General features: G+C 36.8%; 1 protein-coding gene across 1 annotated transcript in view; it reads left to right on the top strand.

The window, feature by feature from the left end:
• The window catches only part of DNAH12 (dynein axonemal heavy chain 12), a 222,311-nt gene that overhangs the window by 17,827 nt on the left and 186,391 nt on the right, over positions 1 to 18,093 (top strand). Inside the window, exons 4-9 of the mRNA XM_007451772.1 lie at positions 12,658 to 12,847; positions 13,492 to 13,564; positions 14,172 to 14,330; positions 14,536 to 14,731; positions 16,762 to 16,950; positions 17,785 to 17,941. Of these exons, the coding sequence (XP_007451834.1) occupies positions 12,658 to 12,847; positions 13,492 to 13,564; positions 14,172 to 14,330; positions 14,536 to 14,731; positions 16,762 to 16,950; positions 17,785 to 17,941 (964 nt within the window). The remainder of the gene's footprint in view (positions 1 to 12,657; positions 12,848 to 13,491; positions 13,565 to 14,171; positions 14,331 to 14,535; positions 14,732 to 16,761; positions 16,951 to 17,784; positions 17,942 to 18,093) is intronic.

Raw genomic sequence — 18,093 nt, 5'->3', positions numbered from 1 at the left:
CTGCTGTGGCCTCTTGCGTTGCGGAGCACAGGCTCCGTACGCGCAGGCTCAGCGGCCATGGCTCACGGGCCCAGCCACTCCACGGCATGTGGGATCTTCCCAAACCGGGGCACGAACCCGTGTCCCCTGCATCGGCAGGCGGACTCTCAACCACTGCGCCACCAGGGAAGCCCCCCAGCCAACTGATTTTTGACAAAGGTGCAAAAATCAGTTCAATGGAAAAAGGATAATCTTTTCAACAAATGGGGTGGAGCAATAGGACAACCATAAAATAACAAAAGAAATAAACAACAAAACCCCCAAACCTCAGCCTAAACTTTGCATCTTGTACAAAAATTAACTAAAAATTGATCATAGACTTAAATGTAAAACAAAACTATTTAAAAACTTTTAGAAGAAAATCTAGGACTTGACCAAGAATTCTTAGACCTGACATCAAAAGCACAGTCCATATTAAGGACCTAATGTAAGATTGGAAACCATAAAACTCCTAGAAGGTAACATAGGCAGAATACTTTTTGACATAAATTGTAGCAATATTTTTTTTGGATCGGTCTCCTGAGGCAAAGAAAACAAAAGCAAAAATAAACGAATGGGACCTAATTAAGCTTGAAAGCTTTTGCACAGCAGAACCATCAACAAAATGAAAAGACAACCTACTGAATGGCAGAAAATATTTGCAAATCATATGACTGATAAAGGGTTAGTATCCAAGGTATATAAACAGCTCATACAACTAACTTAATGTCGAAAAAACAAACAACCCAATTAAAAAATAGACATTTTTCTAAAGAAGACATACAGATGGCTAACAAGCACATGAAAAGATGCTCAACATTCATTTATCATTGATTCATCAGAGAAATGCAAACAAAAACCACAATGAGCTATCACCTCACACCTGTCAAAATGGCTACCATCAAAAAGATCACAGAGGCAGCCACTCCCATGGGCAAACGCCCAGGGGCTGCTCCTGCCCCATGCTCCCTCCCTCTGCCTTTCACTTCCCAGCTCCCAAGATCTTGGAAGCTTTGAAGCTCAGCAAAGAAGGGAAATCCATTGAGAACAGTCTGTAAAGTGTCAAGCAATATCCAGATATCACCTGCACTCTGCCTGTCCCCTGCCTGAACCCAGAATTCTTCCACCAAGTGAATGGTCCTGGGTCCCACATTGGCGTTGCTCATATGGTTGATGAAGACATATTGACAGAGTTGTTGTTGCCATGTGGCTGACAGGGTCTTGGTGCTCTGGCTGGGTGTCAGGCCTGTGCCTCTGAGGTGGGAGAGCTGAGTTCAGGACATTGGTCCACCAGAGACCTCCTGGCTCCATGTAATATCAAATGGTGAAAGCTCTCCCAGTGATCTCCGTCTAAACGCTAAGACTGAGCTCCACTCAACGACCAGCAAGCTACAGTGCTGGACACACTATGCCAAACAACTAGCAAGACAGAAACACAACACCACCCATTAGCAGAGTGGCTGCCTAAAATCATAACACCACAGACACCCCAAAACACACCACTGGACTCGGCCCTTCCCACCACAAAGACAAGATCCAGACTCATCCATCAGAACACAGGTACCAGTCCCCTCCACCAGGAAGCCTACACAACCCACTGAACCAATCTTACCCACTGGGGGCAGACACAAAAAACAACGGGAACTACAAACATGCAGCCTATGAAAAGGAGACCCCAAACACAATAAGTTAAGCAAAATGAGAAGAGAGAGAAACACACAGCAGATGAAGGAGCAAGGTAAAAACCCACCAGACCAAAGAAATGAAGAGGAAATAGGCAGTCTACCTGAAAAAGAATTTAGAGTAATGATAGTAAAAATGATCCAAAATCTTGGAAATAGAATGGAGAAAATACAAGAAACATTTAACAAGGACCTAGAAGAACTAAAGAGCAAACCAACAATGATGAACAACACAATAAATGAAATTAAAAATTCTCTAGAAGGAATCAATAGCAGAATAATTGAGGCAAAAGAACGGATAAGTGACCTGGAAGATAAAATAGTGGAAATAACTACTGCAGAGCAGAATAAAGAAAAAGAATGAAGAGAATTGAGGAGAGACTCAGAGACCTCTGGGAAAACATTAAACCCACCAACATTCAAATCATAGGGGTCCCAGAAGAAGAATAGACAAAGAAAGGGACTGAGAAAATATTTGAAGAGATGATAGTTGAAAACTTCCCTAATACAGGAAAGGAAACAGTCAATCAAGTCCAGGAAGCACAGAGAGTCCCATACAGGATAAATCCAAGGAGAAACATGCCAAGACAGATATTAATCAAACTATCAAAAACTAAATACAAAGAAAAAATATTAAAAGCAGCAAGGGAAAAACAACAAGTAACATACAAGGGAATCCCCACAAGGTTAACAGCTGATCTTTCAGCAGAAACTGCAAGCCTGAAGGGAGTGGCAGGACATATTTAAAGTGATGAAAGGGAAAAACTTACAACCAAGGTAACTCTACCCAGCAAGGATCTCATTTGGATTCGGCGGAGAAATTAAAACCTTTACAGACAAGCAAAGGCTAAAAGAATTCAGCACCACCAAACCAGCTTTACAACAAATGCTAAAGGAACGTGTCTAAGCAGGAAACAAAAGAGAAGGAAAAGACCTACAATAACAAACCCAAAACAATTAAGAAAATGGTAATAGGAACACACATATCGGTAACTACCTTAAATGTAAATGGATTAAATGCTCCAACCAAAAGACATAGACTGGCTGAATGGATACAAAAACAAGACCCATATATATGCTGTCTACAAGAGACACACTTCAGACCTAGGAACATATACAGACTGAAAGTGAGGGGATGGAAAAAGAAATTCCATGCAAACGGAAATCAAAAGAAAGCTGGGGTAGCAATTCTCATATCAGACTAAAGAGACTTTAAAATAAAGACTGTTTCAAGACACAGAGAAGGACACTACATAATGATCAAGGGATCAATCCGAGAAGAAGATATAGCAATTGTAAATATTTATGCACCCAACATAGGAGCACCTCAATACATAAGGCAAATGTTTACAGCCATAAAAGGGGAAATTGACAGTAACACAATCATAGTAGGGGACTTTAACACCCCACTTCCATCAATGGAAAGATCAACCAAAATGAAAATAAGTAAGGAAACACAAGTTTTAAATGATACATTAGACAAGATGGGCTTAATTGATATTTATAGGACATTCCATCCAAAAACAACAGAATACACTTTCTTCTCAAGTGCTCATGGCACAATCTCCAGGATAGAGCATATCTTGGGTCACAAATCAAGCCTTGGTAAATTTAAGAAAATTGAAATTGTATCAAGGATCGTTTCCGACCACAATGCTATGAGACTAGATATCAATTACAGGGAAAAATCTGTAAAAAATACAAACACATGGAGGCTAAACAGTACACTACTAAATAAGCAAGAGATCACTGAAGAAATCAAAGAGGAAATCAAAAAGTAGCTAGAGACAAATGACAATGAAAACATGATGACCAAAACCTATGGGATGCAGCAAAAGCAGTTCTAAGAGGAAATTTTATAGCAATACAATCCTACCTTAAGAAACAGGAAACATCTCGAATAAACAACCTAACCTTGCACCTAAAGCAGTTAGAGAAAGAAGAACAAAAAAACCCCAAAGTTAGCAGAAGGAAAGAAATCATAAAAATCAGATCAGAAATAAATGAAAAAGAAATGAAGGAAACGATAGCAAAGATCAATACAACTAACAGCTGGTTCTCTGAGAAGGTAAACAAAATTGATAAACCATTAGCCAGACTCATCAAGAAAAAAAGGGAGAGGACTCAGATCAATAGAATTAGAAATGAAAAAGGAGAAGTAACAACTGACACTGCAGAAATACAAAGGATCGTGAGTGATTACTACAAGCAACTATATGCCAATAAAATGGACAACCTGGAAGAAATGGACAAATTCTTAGAAAAGCACAACCTTCCGAGACTGAACCAGGAAGAAACAGAAAATATAAACAGACCAATCAGAAGCACTGCCTGTGATTAAATATCTTCCAACAAACAAAAGCCCAGGCCAAATGGCTTCACAGGCAATTTCTATGAAACATTTAGAGAAGAGCTAACACCTATCCTTTTCAAACTCTTCCAAAATATAGCAGAGGGAGGAACATTCCCAAACTCATTCTATGAAGCCACCATCACCCTGTTACCAAAAGCAGACAAAGATGTCACAAAGAAAGAAAACTACAGGCCAATATCACTGATGAACATAGATGCAAAAATCCTCAACCAAATACTAGCAGACAGATCCAACAGCACATTCAAAGGATCATTCACCACAATCAAGTGGGGTTTATCCCAGGAATGCAAAGATTTTTCAGTATACACAAATCAATCAATGTGATACACCATATTAACAAACTGAAGGAGAAAAACCATATGATAATCTCAATAGATGCAAAAAAAGCTTTCAACACCATTTATCATAAAAACCCTCCAGAGCGCAAGCATAGAGGGAACTTTCCTCAACATTATAAAGGCCATATATGACAAACCCAGAGCCAACATCGTTCTTAATGGTGAAAAACTGAAACCATTTCCTCTGAGATCAGGAGCAAGACAAGGTTGTCCACTCTAACCACTATTCTTCAACATAGTTTTGGAAGTTTTAGCCACAGCAATCCAAGACGAAAAAGAAATAAAAGGAATCCAAACTGGCAAAGAAGAAGTAAAGCTGTCATTGTTTGCAGATGACCTGATACTATACATAGAGAATCCTAAAGATGCTACCAGAAAACTACTAGAGCTAATGAATGAATTTGGTAAAGTAGCAAGATACAAAATTAATGCACAGAAATCTCTTGCATTCCTATACACTAATGAAGGAAAATCTGAAAGAGAAATTAAGGAAACACTCCCTTTTACCATTGCAACAAAAAGAGTAAAATACCTAGGAATAAACCTACCTAGGGAGACAAAAGACCTGTATGCAGAAAAGTATAAGACACTGATGAAAGAAATTAAAGATGATACAAACAGATGGAGAGATATACTATGTTCTTGGATTGGAGGAATCAACAGGTGAAAATGACTATACTACCCAAAGCAATCTAGATTCAGTGCAATCCCTATCAAACTACCACTGGCATTTTTCACAGAACTAGAACAAAAAATTTCACACTTTATATGGAAACACAAAAGAGCCCACATAGCCAAAGCAATCTTTTTTTTCCCCCCTTAGGTTAATTTTTATATTACTAATCATTGTACTGCTATAGCTAAATCAACTAAATATAATTTTACGTAGTGTTGCTCAAAAGATCTAAAAACAACAAGGCTGATGCTTACCTTAAAAAGGAGCATTTTTTAAATAAAAGAAGAAAACAATTATGGTTCAAATGAATGGCACTGGGCAAAATACATATTACCAGTAATATATTTAGACAGAGAGTATCAGGTGCCGATTGGTTTCTCTTATATGCATAAGAGGCTTGAAGAATATCTTGAAAATTATGTTCCTCCCTCTAAATTTTTAGCTTCTACATAGTGTCAGATGTTATAATTGATATGAAGGATAAATGTGTTTAGGCAAAAGTAAAAATCCACATACAAAGTAAAATAGCAAAATCTGTAGAGACTTTCTGTAGAAGGTTCTCTTCTCTTGTGGTAACATCCTTTAGTACATATCCAGGATAGACTAAATTGAAACAATATCTTTTGATACAGTGGCAATCCTTTCATATACTCTTACTAATTATTATAAAATTCCAAAAATACATAAATATTCCTTGTACCGTGCATTGTGCTCCATTTTGGGCCTGATGAGGTTGTGGTTACTATTTTAACAGTTAAACAGTGCACCTCAAAAGTTCTGCCATCTATAAACAGTGAATGGCGACAGTGGTAAGAGCTCTAGAGAGATGGCAAACTACCTTTAAAGTGAAAAGTTTTTATGGAGTGTCTCCAAATTAGAGGAGAGGAGGATACAGGGTAGGGGAGGTAAGCAGGGTAAAACAATTTTAAAATGACACTGTTTAGGAGTATATATTTAATGATAGCTACTATACCTTGTCTATCCTTTATCCTAATCTGGAATAACTACATGTTTGTGCAAAATATAGTTTCTGCTTTATAGGAAGAGGAGCAGTGTGTTAGGAAAAGCATTTTCTTAGTCAGGGGAAGATGTGAAGACATCTCTCTCATAATTGCTCTTTTATTTGGTAACTCTTTTGGCTACATCACTATATGCTGTTTCAGCCTCCTTATCACTGGGGCAGGTAGCCAAAGCAATGTTAAGAAAGAAAAACAGAGCTGGAGGAATCAGGCTCCCTGCCTTCAGATGATACTACAAAGCTACAGTAATCAAGACAGTATGGTACTGGCACAAAAACAGAAATATAGATCAATGGAACAGGATAGAAAGCCCAGAGATAAACCCACACACATATGGTCACCTTATTTTTGATAAAGCAGGCAAGAATATACAATGGAGAAAAGACAGCCTCTTCAATGATTGGTGCTGGGAAAACTGGACAGCTACATGTAAAAGAATGAAATTAGAACACTCTGTAACACCATACACAAAAATAAACTTCAAATGGATTAAAGACCTAAATGTCAGGCCAGACACTATCAAACTCTTAGAGGAAAACATAGGCAGAGCACTCTATGACATCAATCACAGCAAGATTCTTTTTGACCCACCTCCTAGAGAAATGGAAATGAAAACAAAAATAAACAAATGGGACCTAATGAAACTTAAGAGCTTTTGCATAGCAAAGGAAACCATAAACAAAATGAGAAGACAACCCTCAGAATGGGAGAAAATATTTGCAAATGAAGCAACTGACAAAGGATTAGTCTCCAAAATTTATAAGCAGCTCATGCAGCTCAATATCAAAAAAACAAACTACCCAATCCAAAAATGGGCAGAAGACCTAAATAGACATTTCTCCAAAGAAGATATACAGATTGACAACAAACACATGAAAGAATGCTCAACATCATTAATCATTAGAGAAATGCAAATCAAAACTACAATGAGGGCTTCCCTGGTGGCGCAGTGCTTGAGAGTCCGCCTGCCGATGCAGGAGACGCGGGGTCGTGCCCCGTTTCGGGAAGATCCCACATGCCGCGGAGCGGCTGGGCCCGTGAGCCATGGCCACTGAGCCTGCGCGTCCGGAGCCTGTGCTCCGCAAATGGGAGAGGCCACGACAGTGAGAGGCCCGCATAACGCAAGAAAAAAAAAAAAAAAAAAACTACAATGAGATACCATCTCACTTCAGTCAGAATGGCCATCATCAAAAGATCTACAAACAATAAGTGCTGTGAAGGGTGTGGAGAAAAGGGAACCCTCTTGTACTGTTGGTGGGAATGTAAATTGATACAGCCACTATGGAGAACAGTATGGAGTTTCCTTAAAAACTAAAAATAGAACTACCATACGACCCAGCAATCTCACTATTGGGCATATACCCTGAGAAAACCATAATTCAAAGAGTCTTGTACCATAATGTTCATTGCAGCTCTATTTACAATAGCTAGGACATGGAAGCAACCTTAGTGTCCATCGACAGATGAATGGATATAGAAGATGTGGCACATATATACAATGGAATATTACTCAGTCATAAAAAGAAACGAAATTGAGTTATTTGTAGTTGGGTGCATGGACGTAGAGTCTGTCATACAGAGTGAAGTAAGTCAGAAAGAGAAAAACAAATACCATATGCTAATACATATACATGGAATCGAAAAAAAAAAAAGGTTCTTAAGAGCCTACGGGCAGGACAGGAATAAAAACGCAGATGCAGAGAATGGACTAGAGGACATGGGGAGTGGGAAGGGTAAGCTGGGACGAAGTGAGAGAGTGGCATGGACATATATACACTACCAAATGTAAAATAGATAGCTAGTGGGAAGCAGCTGCATTGCACAGGGAAATCAGCTCAGTGCTCTGTGACCACCTAGAGGGGTGGGATAGGGAGGGTGGGAGGGAGATGCAAGAGGGAGGGGATATGGGGATATATGTATATGCATAGCTGATTCCCTTTGTTATAAAGCAGAAACTAACACACCATTGTAAAGCAATTATACTCCAATAAAGATGTTAAAAAAAAAAGACTGCAAGTAACTAATGTTGGTGAGAATGTAGAGAGAAGGGAGCCCTTGTACACTGTTGGTGGGAACATAAATTGGTGCAGCCACTATGGGATACAGTGTGGAAGTACCTCTAAAAACTAAAAATAGAACTACATATGACCCAGCCATTCCATTTCTGGGTATATATCAAAAGAAAACAAAAACACTAATCAAAAAGATAAATGAACCCTAATGTTCACAACAGCATTATTTACAAAAACCAAGACGTGGATAAGGAAGATGTGAATTTATATACATATATATAATTTATATACATATATATATATATATGTAATGGAATAACTCAGCCATAAAAAAGAACAAAAATTTTCCATTTGCAACAACAAAGATAAACCTAGAGAGTATTATGCATAGAGAAATAAGTCAGACAGAGAAAGATAAATACTGTATGTTATCATTTATATGTGGAATCTAAAAAATAAAACAAACGAAGGAATATAACAAAACAGAAACAGGCTCACACATACAGAGAAAAAACTAGTGGTTAACAGTGGGGAGAGGAAAGGGAGGAGGGGCAAGATAGGGGTAGGGGATTAAGAGGTACAAACTACTATGTATAAAATAAATAAGCTATAATGATACATTGTATAGCACAGGGAATATAGCCTATATTTTATAACTTTAAATGGAGTATAATCTATAAAAATTTTGAATCACTATGTTGTACATCTGAAACTAATATATATTGTAAATCAACTATACCTCAATTTTAAAAAGCACAGTCCGGGACTTCCCTGGCTGTTCAGTGGTTAAGACTCTGCACTTCCATTGCAGTGGGCTTGAGTTCAATCCATGTTTGGGGAACTAAGATCCTGCATGCTGCGCAGCACGGCCAAAAAATAAAAAGCACAATCCATAAAAAAAACAATAAATTTTATTTCATAAAAATTAAAAACTATAGCTAGGTGAAAGATTTTGTTAAGAGGATGAAAAAACATGCTACATACTGCAAGAAAATATTCACAAATCACATATCCAACAAAGGACTTGTATCTAGAATATTTAAGAACTCTCAGAACTCAACAGGATAAAAAAAAAAAATCCAATTAGAAAATGAGTAAAAGACATGACTAGACATTTTACCAAAGAGGATATATAGATGGCAAATAAGCACATCAAAGATGCTCAACATTATTAACCATTAGGGAAATGTAAATTAAAACTGTGATGAGTTATCACTACATACCCATTAGTATGGCTAAAATAAAAAATAGTGACAATTCCAGCTGATTTTTTTTTGTTTTCGGTACGCGGGCCTCTCACTGTTGTGGCCTCTCCCGTTGTGGAGCACAGGCTCCGGATGCGCAGGCCCAGCGGCCATGGCTCACGGGCCCAGCCGCTCCGCGGCATGTGGGATCTTCCCGGACCGGGGTGCGAACCCATGTCCCCTGCATCGGCAGGCGGACTCTCAACCACTGCGCCACCAGGGAAGCCCCCAGCTGATTTTTGACACTGCTGTATATTCATCTCCTTTTAAATGCCCTTATACTTATTTTTCTAGTTCTCTAAATATTATTTCTCTGTCATCTTCATGGGTTTCGTTTCCCTGCCTGACTGTGGCCTACTGTTCTCTTTCCTTGAATCTTCCTGGATGATTCTCTTCTGATTTCAAGTACCTTCCATATTTTGATGACTCCCATAGATTTTGATGCACAAATACCTCAGATTCAACATGTCAGAAAAAATGAACTTATCAGCTTCTTCCATAAGACGTCTCTTCCTCCTTATTCTCTCTTCTAGTTATCACTATTTACCCAGTCACTCATGCTTAAAACACCTGAGTCTTAACTTCTTTTTCCCCCTCTCTCTGTCATACAATTAGTCCCCAAATGCTACGAATATTTCTCCAATCAGTCCTCTTTTTGTCCTAGCCTTAGATCAGGTCTTCCTCTTCCGCCTTGACTACAATAGCCATCAGTGGCTTCCCATAACATACAGAATTAAATCTTAATGTGTATGCAAGGCTTTCTGTAATATGACTCCTACCTATTCTCCTGCCTCTCCTCTCGCCACGCTCTGTATCATATTTTATGCTTCACCAACGTGGACTTTCTTATTCATCCTTGAGGAAACATTATCTATCTATCTATCTATCTATCTATCCATCCATCCTTCCTTCTATCATTTGTCTATCTATCTTAAAAACCATGAGTTTACTTATGCCTCCTATTCCAATTTAATATCACTGGGTTCATTCTAGTCTTCCTTCTTTCCTTATTTGTTGCTCCCTTCTCTCACAGTCAGAAACCTAGCTTTTATGAACCACAGTATATTAACTTATTTTGTTAAATTCTAGAATACACATAAACTGTTTTTAAATTGCTAACCCATAACATGTGAGAAACCTACTCTGCACCACCAGGGAAGTTCCACCATCTTAACTATTTTAAAATGTACTGTTCAGGACTTCCCTGGTGGCACAGTGGTTAAGAATCCGCCTGGCAATGCAGGGGACACAGGTTCGAGTCCTGGTCCCAGAAGATCCCACATGCCGTGGAGCAACTAAGCCTGTGCTGCCACAACTCCTGAGCCCATGTGCCACAACTACTGAAGCCTGCATGCCTAGAGCCCGTGCTCCGCAACAAGAGGAGCCACCGCAATGAGAAGCCCGCACACCGTAATGAAGAGTAGCCCCCGGCAACTAGAGAAAGCCTCTGTGCAGCAATGAAGGCCCATTGCAGCCAAAAATATATAAATAAATTAATTAAAAAGAAATAAATAGGGGCTTCCCTGATGGCACAGTGGTTGAGAATCTGCCTGCCAATGCAGGGGACATGGTTTCGAGCTCTGGTCCGGGAAGATCCCACATTGCCACTGAGCAAATAGGCCCGTGAGCCACAGCTACTGAGCCTGCGCGTCTGGAGCCTGTGCTCCGCAACAAGAGAGGCCACGATAGTGAGAGGCCTGCGCACCGCGATGAAGAGTGGCCCCCACTTGCTGCAACTAGAGAAAGCCCTCGCACAGAAAGACCCAACACAGCCAAAAATAAATAAATAAATGAATATTTTTTAAAAAAGAAATAAATAAAGTGTACTGTTCAGTGGTGTTAAGTATTTTCACATCGTGCAACTAATCTCCAGAATATTCTCATATTGCAAAACTGAAACTCTACACTCATGAAACAACTCTCCATTTCCTTTTCCCCCTAGTCCCTGCCAAGTGGCATTCTATTTTCTGTTTTATTAATTTGACTACTGTAGATACCTCATATAAGTGGAATCATAAAGTGTTTATCTTTTTGTCATTGGCCTATTTCATTTAGCATAATGTCCTCAAGTTTCACCCATCTGCTAAATTTTTAAGCATTCTTTCCCCTTTATTTGAGATAAACTTTGCAAATATTTTCTCCCAGATTGTCAGTAGTCTTTTGACCTTTTTAATTATGATGTTTTTAAAACGTGCAAACATTTTGATTTTATGTAGTCAGAATTTGTCTATCATTTTTTCCTTTTTTGTACCTGGAATTTGAATCATAGTTATAAAGTCTTCCCCTATGCTCAATTATAGAAGAATTTTATCAGTTTTTTTTCTGGCCTTGTATAGTTTTATTGTTTAGTTTAATTAAATTTCTGATCTATTTGGAATTTATTCTTATGTATGTTGGAATATATGTGTTAAATTTATCTTTTTCCAAATGGCTAACCAGTTGTCCCAGAAATATTTATTAAAATCTTTATCTTTGCTTCAGTGATTTGGGGTGCCACATTTATTATATGCTACATTTTCCTATGGACTGAATCTATTTCTGGACTTTCTATTTTTTTTTTCCCAGTGGTGTGTCTATTCATGTACCTGTACCACACTATTCTCATCAGGGAGACTTTATAGTATGTTTTAATGTCTCCTAGGGATAGTTCTTCCTTATAAATATTCTTTCTCAGGGATTTCTTGGCTATTTATTTTTCCACTTGAACTTTAGTCTCTACTTGTCTAGTTTCTTAAAAATGTGTGTAGATATTTTTATTGGTATTGCATTAAATTGATTTTGGGACAACTTTAAATTTTCATGATGTTAAAATATCTTTACCAAGATCAAGTACTGTCTTTCCATTTGTTCATGTCTATTTTTGTCAGACTACTCATTGTTATGGGAGAATTGATGAAATTATATTATGATGCTATTATACCAGAATAGTATCTCCAAGAGAGTGGGGCTTTGTCTGTTTTGTTTATTACTATATCCTCAGCATTTGGAACAATACCTGAATATTTGTTGAATTAATGAATATTTGTTAAATGAAGGAATAGTAAGTTAGATTAAGGATGTTTGTTTTGCCTTGAGAAAGTGAAGAGTATACTAAGAACATTAATTTGGAGAGAACTCATCATAAATAAAAATATAAAATAGTTTCTTTGTGGGTTGTACTTTTGGATAAAATATTTTTATTCTGAAAACATGTTATTTTTCATCATATTCTTACTCTGAAATGCTACATTTCACATGTATCATTGAAATGCTACACCATTTAGAACATTTAATTTTTTCTTATTACATTCTCAGTTCAACTATATTTATTTGAAACAATGTATAGAGAGTAGTCCCATAGTACCTATTCAGGAGGAATGGCTGGATCACATGTTAATGCTGATACCTGAGTCTTTAAAGGAAGGGAAAGAAAGAGAAGAACTCATTCAAAGTCTCATAAATGAGGTGTCAAGTGATTTTGAAAAAAGCATGAAGAGATATTTGGGTAAGTGGCATTTAACACACGCCAAGCTTGCTTGTTCCCCCACCTCTCCCAATCGAAAGTAGAAATATGAATAATGAACATTATATGTTTAGCTATATATATTTCTTAGATATTTTTAAAGTTTTAACTTTGAGCCTATAACCTAGTCAAATCTTTGTAATTTAAGGACACTGTTTTTAAGGGTACTTTTTGTAATTTTTATGTGCTTAATAGCTTTTTAACTTTTTACTTTGTCTTTATGGTTATACTATTTACAGGATTGTAAGAAAATATTAATGTGTTTGGGGAGATTTATTAGGGATTTAACCTTTGCAATTTTTAATTGGATTAATTTTTTTAAGTGGCCATGCCAGTGACCTTTGAATAGAGAGGATGAGGAAAACTGAGAACTTATTAAAGCTTTACTGTATCTGAATTCACCTCCAAAGCAGGGCCGAAATAGTACCAAGAGCATGATTTTGTTTCACATAAGGGATTTTTTTCTTATACTCATTTTGATTCATATTAAACTATACTATCCATTATCAAAAGTTAGAAACTTTGATTTCAGTTAAGTCTTGCGAGGATTTTCAAGAAATATTAACCTATCTATCTATCTATCTATAAAATATATGTATATATATAATTTTTTTTTTTTTTTTGAGTGAGGAGTGTTCTTGTGAGACCTCCAGTTAAATGGCTTGAAGATGAAGGAGGCCATTTACCTGAATCCCCTGTGTAAGTAAATTTTTTATAAAACAGTACTGTATCTAGGTTTTGATAACAGATTGAAAATAAACAGATCTTTCATTCAAGGCTACAACTGTGAAGCTCAAAAGTGTTTTGAAAACATGTAAAAAAAAATAGTACTACTGTTTTTGTTTTTCCCCAAAGGTATCCTCTACATTGAACTTATCTAGTTGTTTCTTATGCAATTAGTTGGAACATTTATGGATGTATAACTCAACTTGGCCTTAAGTAAGCTTTGGAGTATGCCAGACAGATTTCTCTGTCTCTTCTCCCCAATCCTAAGGACTGAGTTTGTTTATCTCTACCCAGGGTAACTGAGCCAGAGCACAGTGGAAGTTAGGGAACTCATGCCTGGCCCATCAGCCTGCCTTGCCCACAAATGATCTCTGATCTCTCCAAAGATAATGAACTCTCAAGACCTTGACGTATTTTTATTACATGCTTATCTCCTAAGTTTCCCATTGCTGAGTACATTTCTCTCTTCTTAATCCCCAGTCTTCTCACTTTAATACTAATTCCATGTCATAAATATTATTTCCTAAAATTTAGAATGTATCATTTAAATCCTGTTTGATATGGTGTTTTGCTTTTCCAGAGGCCTGGATTATTCTAAGCTTTGGCATTCTAACTATCTGCAGACAAGAAATCAAATATTAGCTAGTTTGTACATTGTTCATCCAACTATGAAAATGTTATTGGACCTTGGTTATACAACATTTGCCAATACAGTTTTGCTAGACTTAACTGGAATTAGGTAAAACCCCATATTTATTAATTAACATTTAAAATTTGAATGTCTCCTGCCTGAGTCTATATTTTGACTATATAATTTAAAAAACTGATTGACAAATACTCAGAACTTTTCTTAGGTTAAAAAAATTTTAATTTATCTTGTTTCAATAATTTTGTATCATGACCAATATCTATTGTTTGCTTTAAATCATTTTTTTCATAAATAGAGGTAAAGGCCCAATTGATTGTGAATCACTGAAAAATGATTTATCAATACAAGCTAGAAAGGCAGAAGAGAAGATAATGAACACTTGGTATCCAAAGGTTATAAGTCTCTTTACCAAGAAGGAGTCACCAGAAGGCATTAAACCTGAGAAACTGGATGCATTTTATAACTGTGTTTCCACACTTATGTCAAATCAGGTAAATAGGTTTTGTATATTTTAAATGATAATGTTATTGAAGTTACTGTAGTATTTTAAATAAATCTTCTTTAGATATAGTGCTATATAATTATTTTGAAATAAATTAAGAGAGTTTTACTATAATTTTGTTTAAATAACTTTAGCAGAAAAATGCTTCATTTCTGGAAGCAGTCTAAAAATGAGAGGTAAGGGCTTCCCTGGTGGCACAGCAGTTAAGAATCTGCCTGCCAATGAAGGGGACATGGGTTCGAGCCCTGGTCTGGGAAGATCCCACATGCCACAGAGCAACTAAGCCCGTGCGCCACAACTACTGAGCCTGTGCTCTAGAGCCAGTGAGTCACAACTACTGAGCCTGTGTGCCTAGAGCCCTGCTCTGAAACAAGAGAAGCCACCGCAGTGAGAAGCCCGTGTGCCACAACAAAGAGTAACCCCCACTTGCTGCAACTAGAGAAAGCCCGTGCGCAGCAATGAAGACCCAACACAGCCAATAAATAAATAAGTAAATAAATAAAATCTAAAAAAAAAAATAATAAAAATAAAAAATAAAATGAGAGGTAAGTCTAGAAGTATGTGTCAATATTATGATTGATTACTGGATTCATGCTTAAAGGCTATAAGCTAATTATCTGTAGCTTTATTGGAGTAAATTAACAAAAGTACTATCCTAGTGAACATATTTTTGAACTTACGAAATTACAAGTTAATTGATTCTTGTTTTGTTCTCAGTAAAATCTTGGTTCAAAACGTTATTGATCGTCTTTAAATGACAAACAGAAAGAGAATATGAATTTTATACAATTATTTTACGGGCTCCTTGAATTTTTACTATTGTAGAAATGTAATCCTAGAAAAATAGTTTTGAATAAAAACTTTTCCTTTTGGTAGAGACCTCCAAAGATTCCATGAATTTTGCCTTTTTTTAAAATAAATATTTATTTATTTATTTTTGGCTGTGTTGGCTTTCTCCAGTTGTGGAGAGCCGGGGCCATTCTTCATCGCGGTGCGCCGGCCTCTCACTGTCGCGGCCTCTCTTGTTGTTGAGCACAGGCTCCAGACACGCAGGCTCAGTAGTTGTAGCTCACGGGCCTAGTTGCTCCGCGGCATGTGGGATCTTCCCAGATTAGGGCTCGAACCCGTGTTCCCTGCATTAGCAGGCAGATTCTCAACCACTGCGCCACCAGGGAATCCCAAATTTTGCCATTTTTAAAGGGAATTTATATATATATATATATCTGGTATGTAATACTGTAACGAATATACATGATTTCCTTTTTACCTTTATCCTCTTAAGAGGACTGTGATTATATGATAAGAAGTAAAGAGATGAGGAATGTTCTGAAGATTATTTAGATATATGTTTGTCTACCTTGCTTAAATTTCTAATAGTTGGTTCTGCATAAGAAAGTATTATGCTTTGGTGACTTATAGTGCACGTTTCTAAGTTCCAGTGGCTTCATTCTCACCTAGTGATGTGCTGGAAATCTGACCTCAGGAGAAAAAGCCCGGTTTGTAGTGTTTGCCAATTTCCATGGGGTAAATATTCCCACCATGGTGATTTTCAAGCATCAAGAGTTAAGTATCTGGCTCACAAAATTCTTGAATGTTTAACAGTTGGCTCTTATAATTGTAGGAGCTAGCTCTAGTACACTACTGTCCCTTGCCCTGTATACATGTCACCTCATGACACCCCCAAACTTAGGTTTCAGGCCTCTTCTCCCCTCAGTCTTTACCATATTGTTGGGTCTTCTGGAACATTTTCTGTACCAGGGACAGAATTACTAAAGGATGTAGAAGATTCTGAGTTGCCATTTTAAGATTTTTCATAGTCCATAGAAAAATTAAAGTTTGTATGTATTGTCCTATTTATTTTAGACTATATTTATTAAGAACATATTGTGCTGAATGAAGATAATTTTCAGGACTAAATGGATTGGTAGAGTGAATTAATTATAGGCAATAGGTTACTGATTTTAGTTAAAGGTTCAGTTTGCACTTTCTAAAGTAATAATAACTTATGGCATCATGCAGCTAAAAGAGCTCTTAAAGAGAACTGTAGAAGGATTTGTAAAACTCTTTGACCAAGAAGATCAACGAGGGCTGCCAATATTTAAGATGGAATTGACGCTTGATGATGATAAAATGGAATTTTATCCTACTTTTCAAGATTTGGAAGATGTTGTTTTGGGTTTGGTTGAGCGAATAGCTGAAGCTCTGCAGGTATTTCTTTATTCTTATCCATTGGGTTTCTTTTAAAAAAAATTTTTATTGATGTTGCATTAGTTTCAGGTGTACAGCAAAGTGAATTGGTTATACATATACACATACCCAGTCTTTTTTAGATTCTTTTCCCATATAGGCCATTACAGAGTACTGAGTAGGGTTCCCTGTAGGTCCTTATTAGTTATCTATTTTATATATAGTAGTGTGTATATATCAATCCCAATCTCTCAATTTATCCCTCCCTCCCCCTTACCCCCTGGTAACCATAAGTTTGTTTTCTACATCTGTGACTCTACCCATTGGGTTTCTTTATACAGCCCTTCTTTGAACTTTTAAATTGACTTGAAGCTCTATAAAGTGTATATGTATATTAAATGTTATAACTCATTGTTTTTTTTCCATCCTCCAGGTTATTTTAAGTTAAAAGTGCTTTCTCTTTGAGAAAGTTTCCTGGCTTGAGATGACTTTTTTCTTCTTATAACTTTCATTGCAGTTATGAATTGATATTTTTGTGTATGTCTCATGTTCCCTACTGAGTTGTGAATTTCTTAAGGACAAGATCCAAGTCATGTTTGTTCTTTCTAGAGCTTTCTAGTATAATCACTTCAACATTATAGTTCCTCAATAAGTATTTGTTGAATGATAGAAAGCTAACCCAACTAAGGTTCTATATTAGACTACAGACAATTTTAAATCATTATTTTGCATCAAGTTATCTTTTCTTAGACCACTGAAATCTGAAATGAATTTTTTAAAGTATAGTATAAGATCTACATATAGATCAATTGCACAGATATTTATTTCATGAATTGTCATTTTTATTTATGTTAGAATGTCCAAACAGTACCCTCTTGGCTATCAGGAACTTCAACAACTGTGAATCTTGACACAGAACTTCCTGAACATGTGTTACAATGGGCTCTTGATACACTGAAGGTGGCAGTACATCATAACTTAGAAGGTGCAAGAAAACATTATGAGACATATGGTATATATGACACCTAATATTATATCTCTTTTTTTTCCATAAAAGAATGCCATTTTATTTTTACTAGAATTTGGTCAGTTATTTGGTTGTCTGGATCTATCATGAAAGAGCAGAGAGCCAGAAGTGAGCGTAGGCATGGCTTTTGGCAGAGT

The sequence above is a fragment of the Lipotes vexillifer genome, unplaced genomic scaffold (assembly GCF_000442215.2).
Source record: "Lipotes vexillifer unplaced genomic scaffold, Lipotes_vexillifer_v1.1 scaffold521, whole genome shotgun sequence".
In the NCBI taxonomy this organism is placed as follows: domain Eukaryota; kingdom Metazoa; phylum Chordata; class Mammalia; order Artiodactyla; family Lipotidae; genus Lipotes; species Lipotes vexillifer.
The sequence above is the reverse complement of the archived record's forward strand: the minus strand, read 5'-3'. Positions and strand labels throughout refer to the sequence as shown.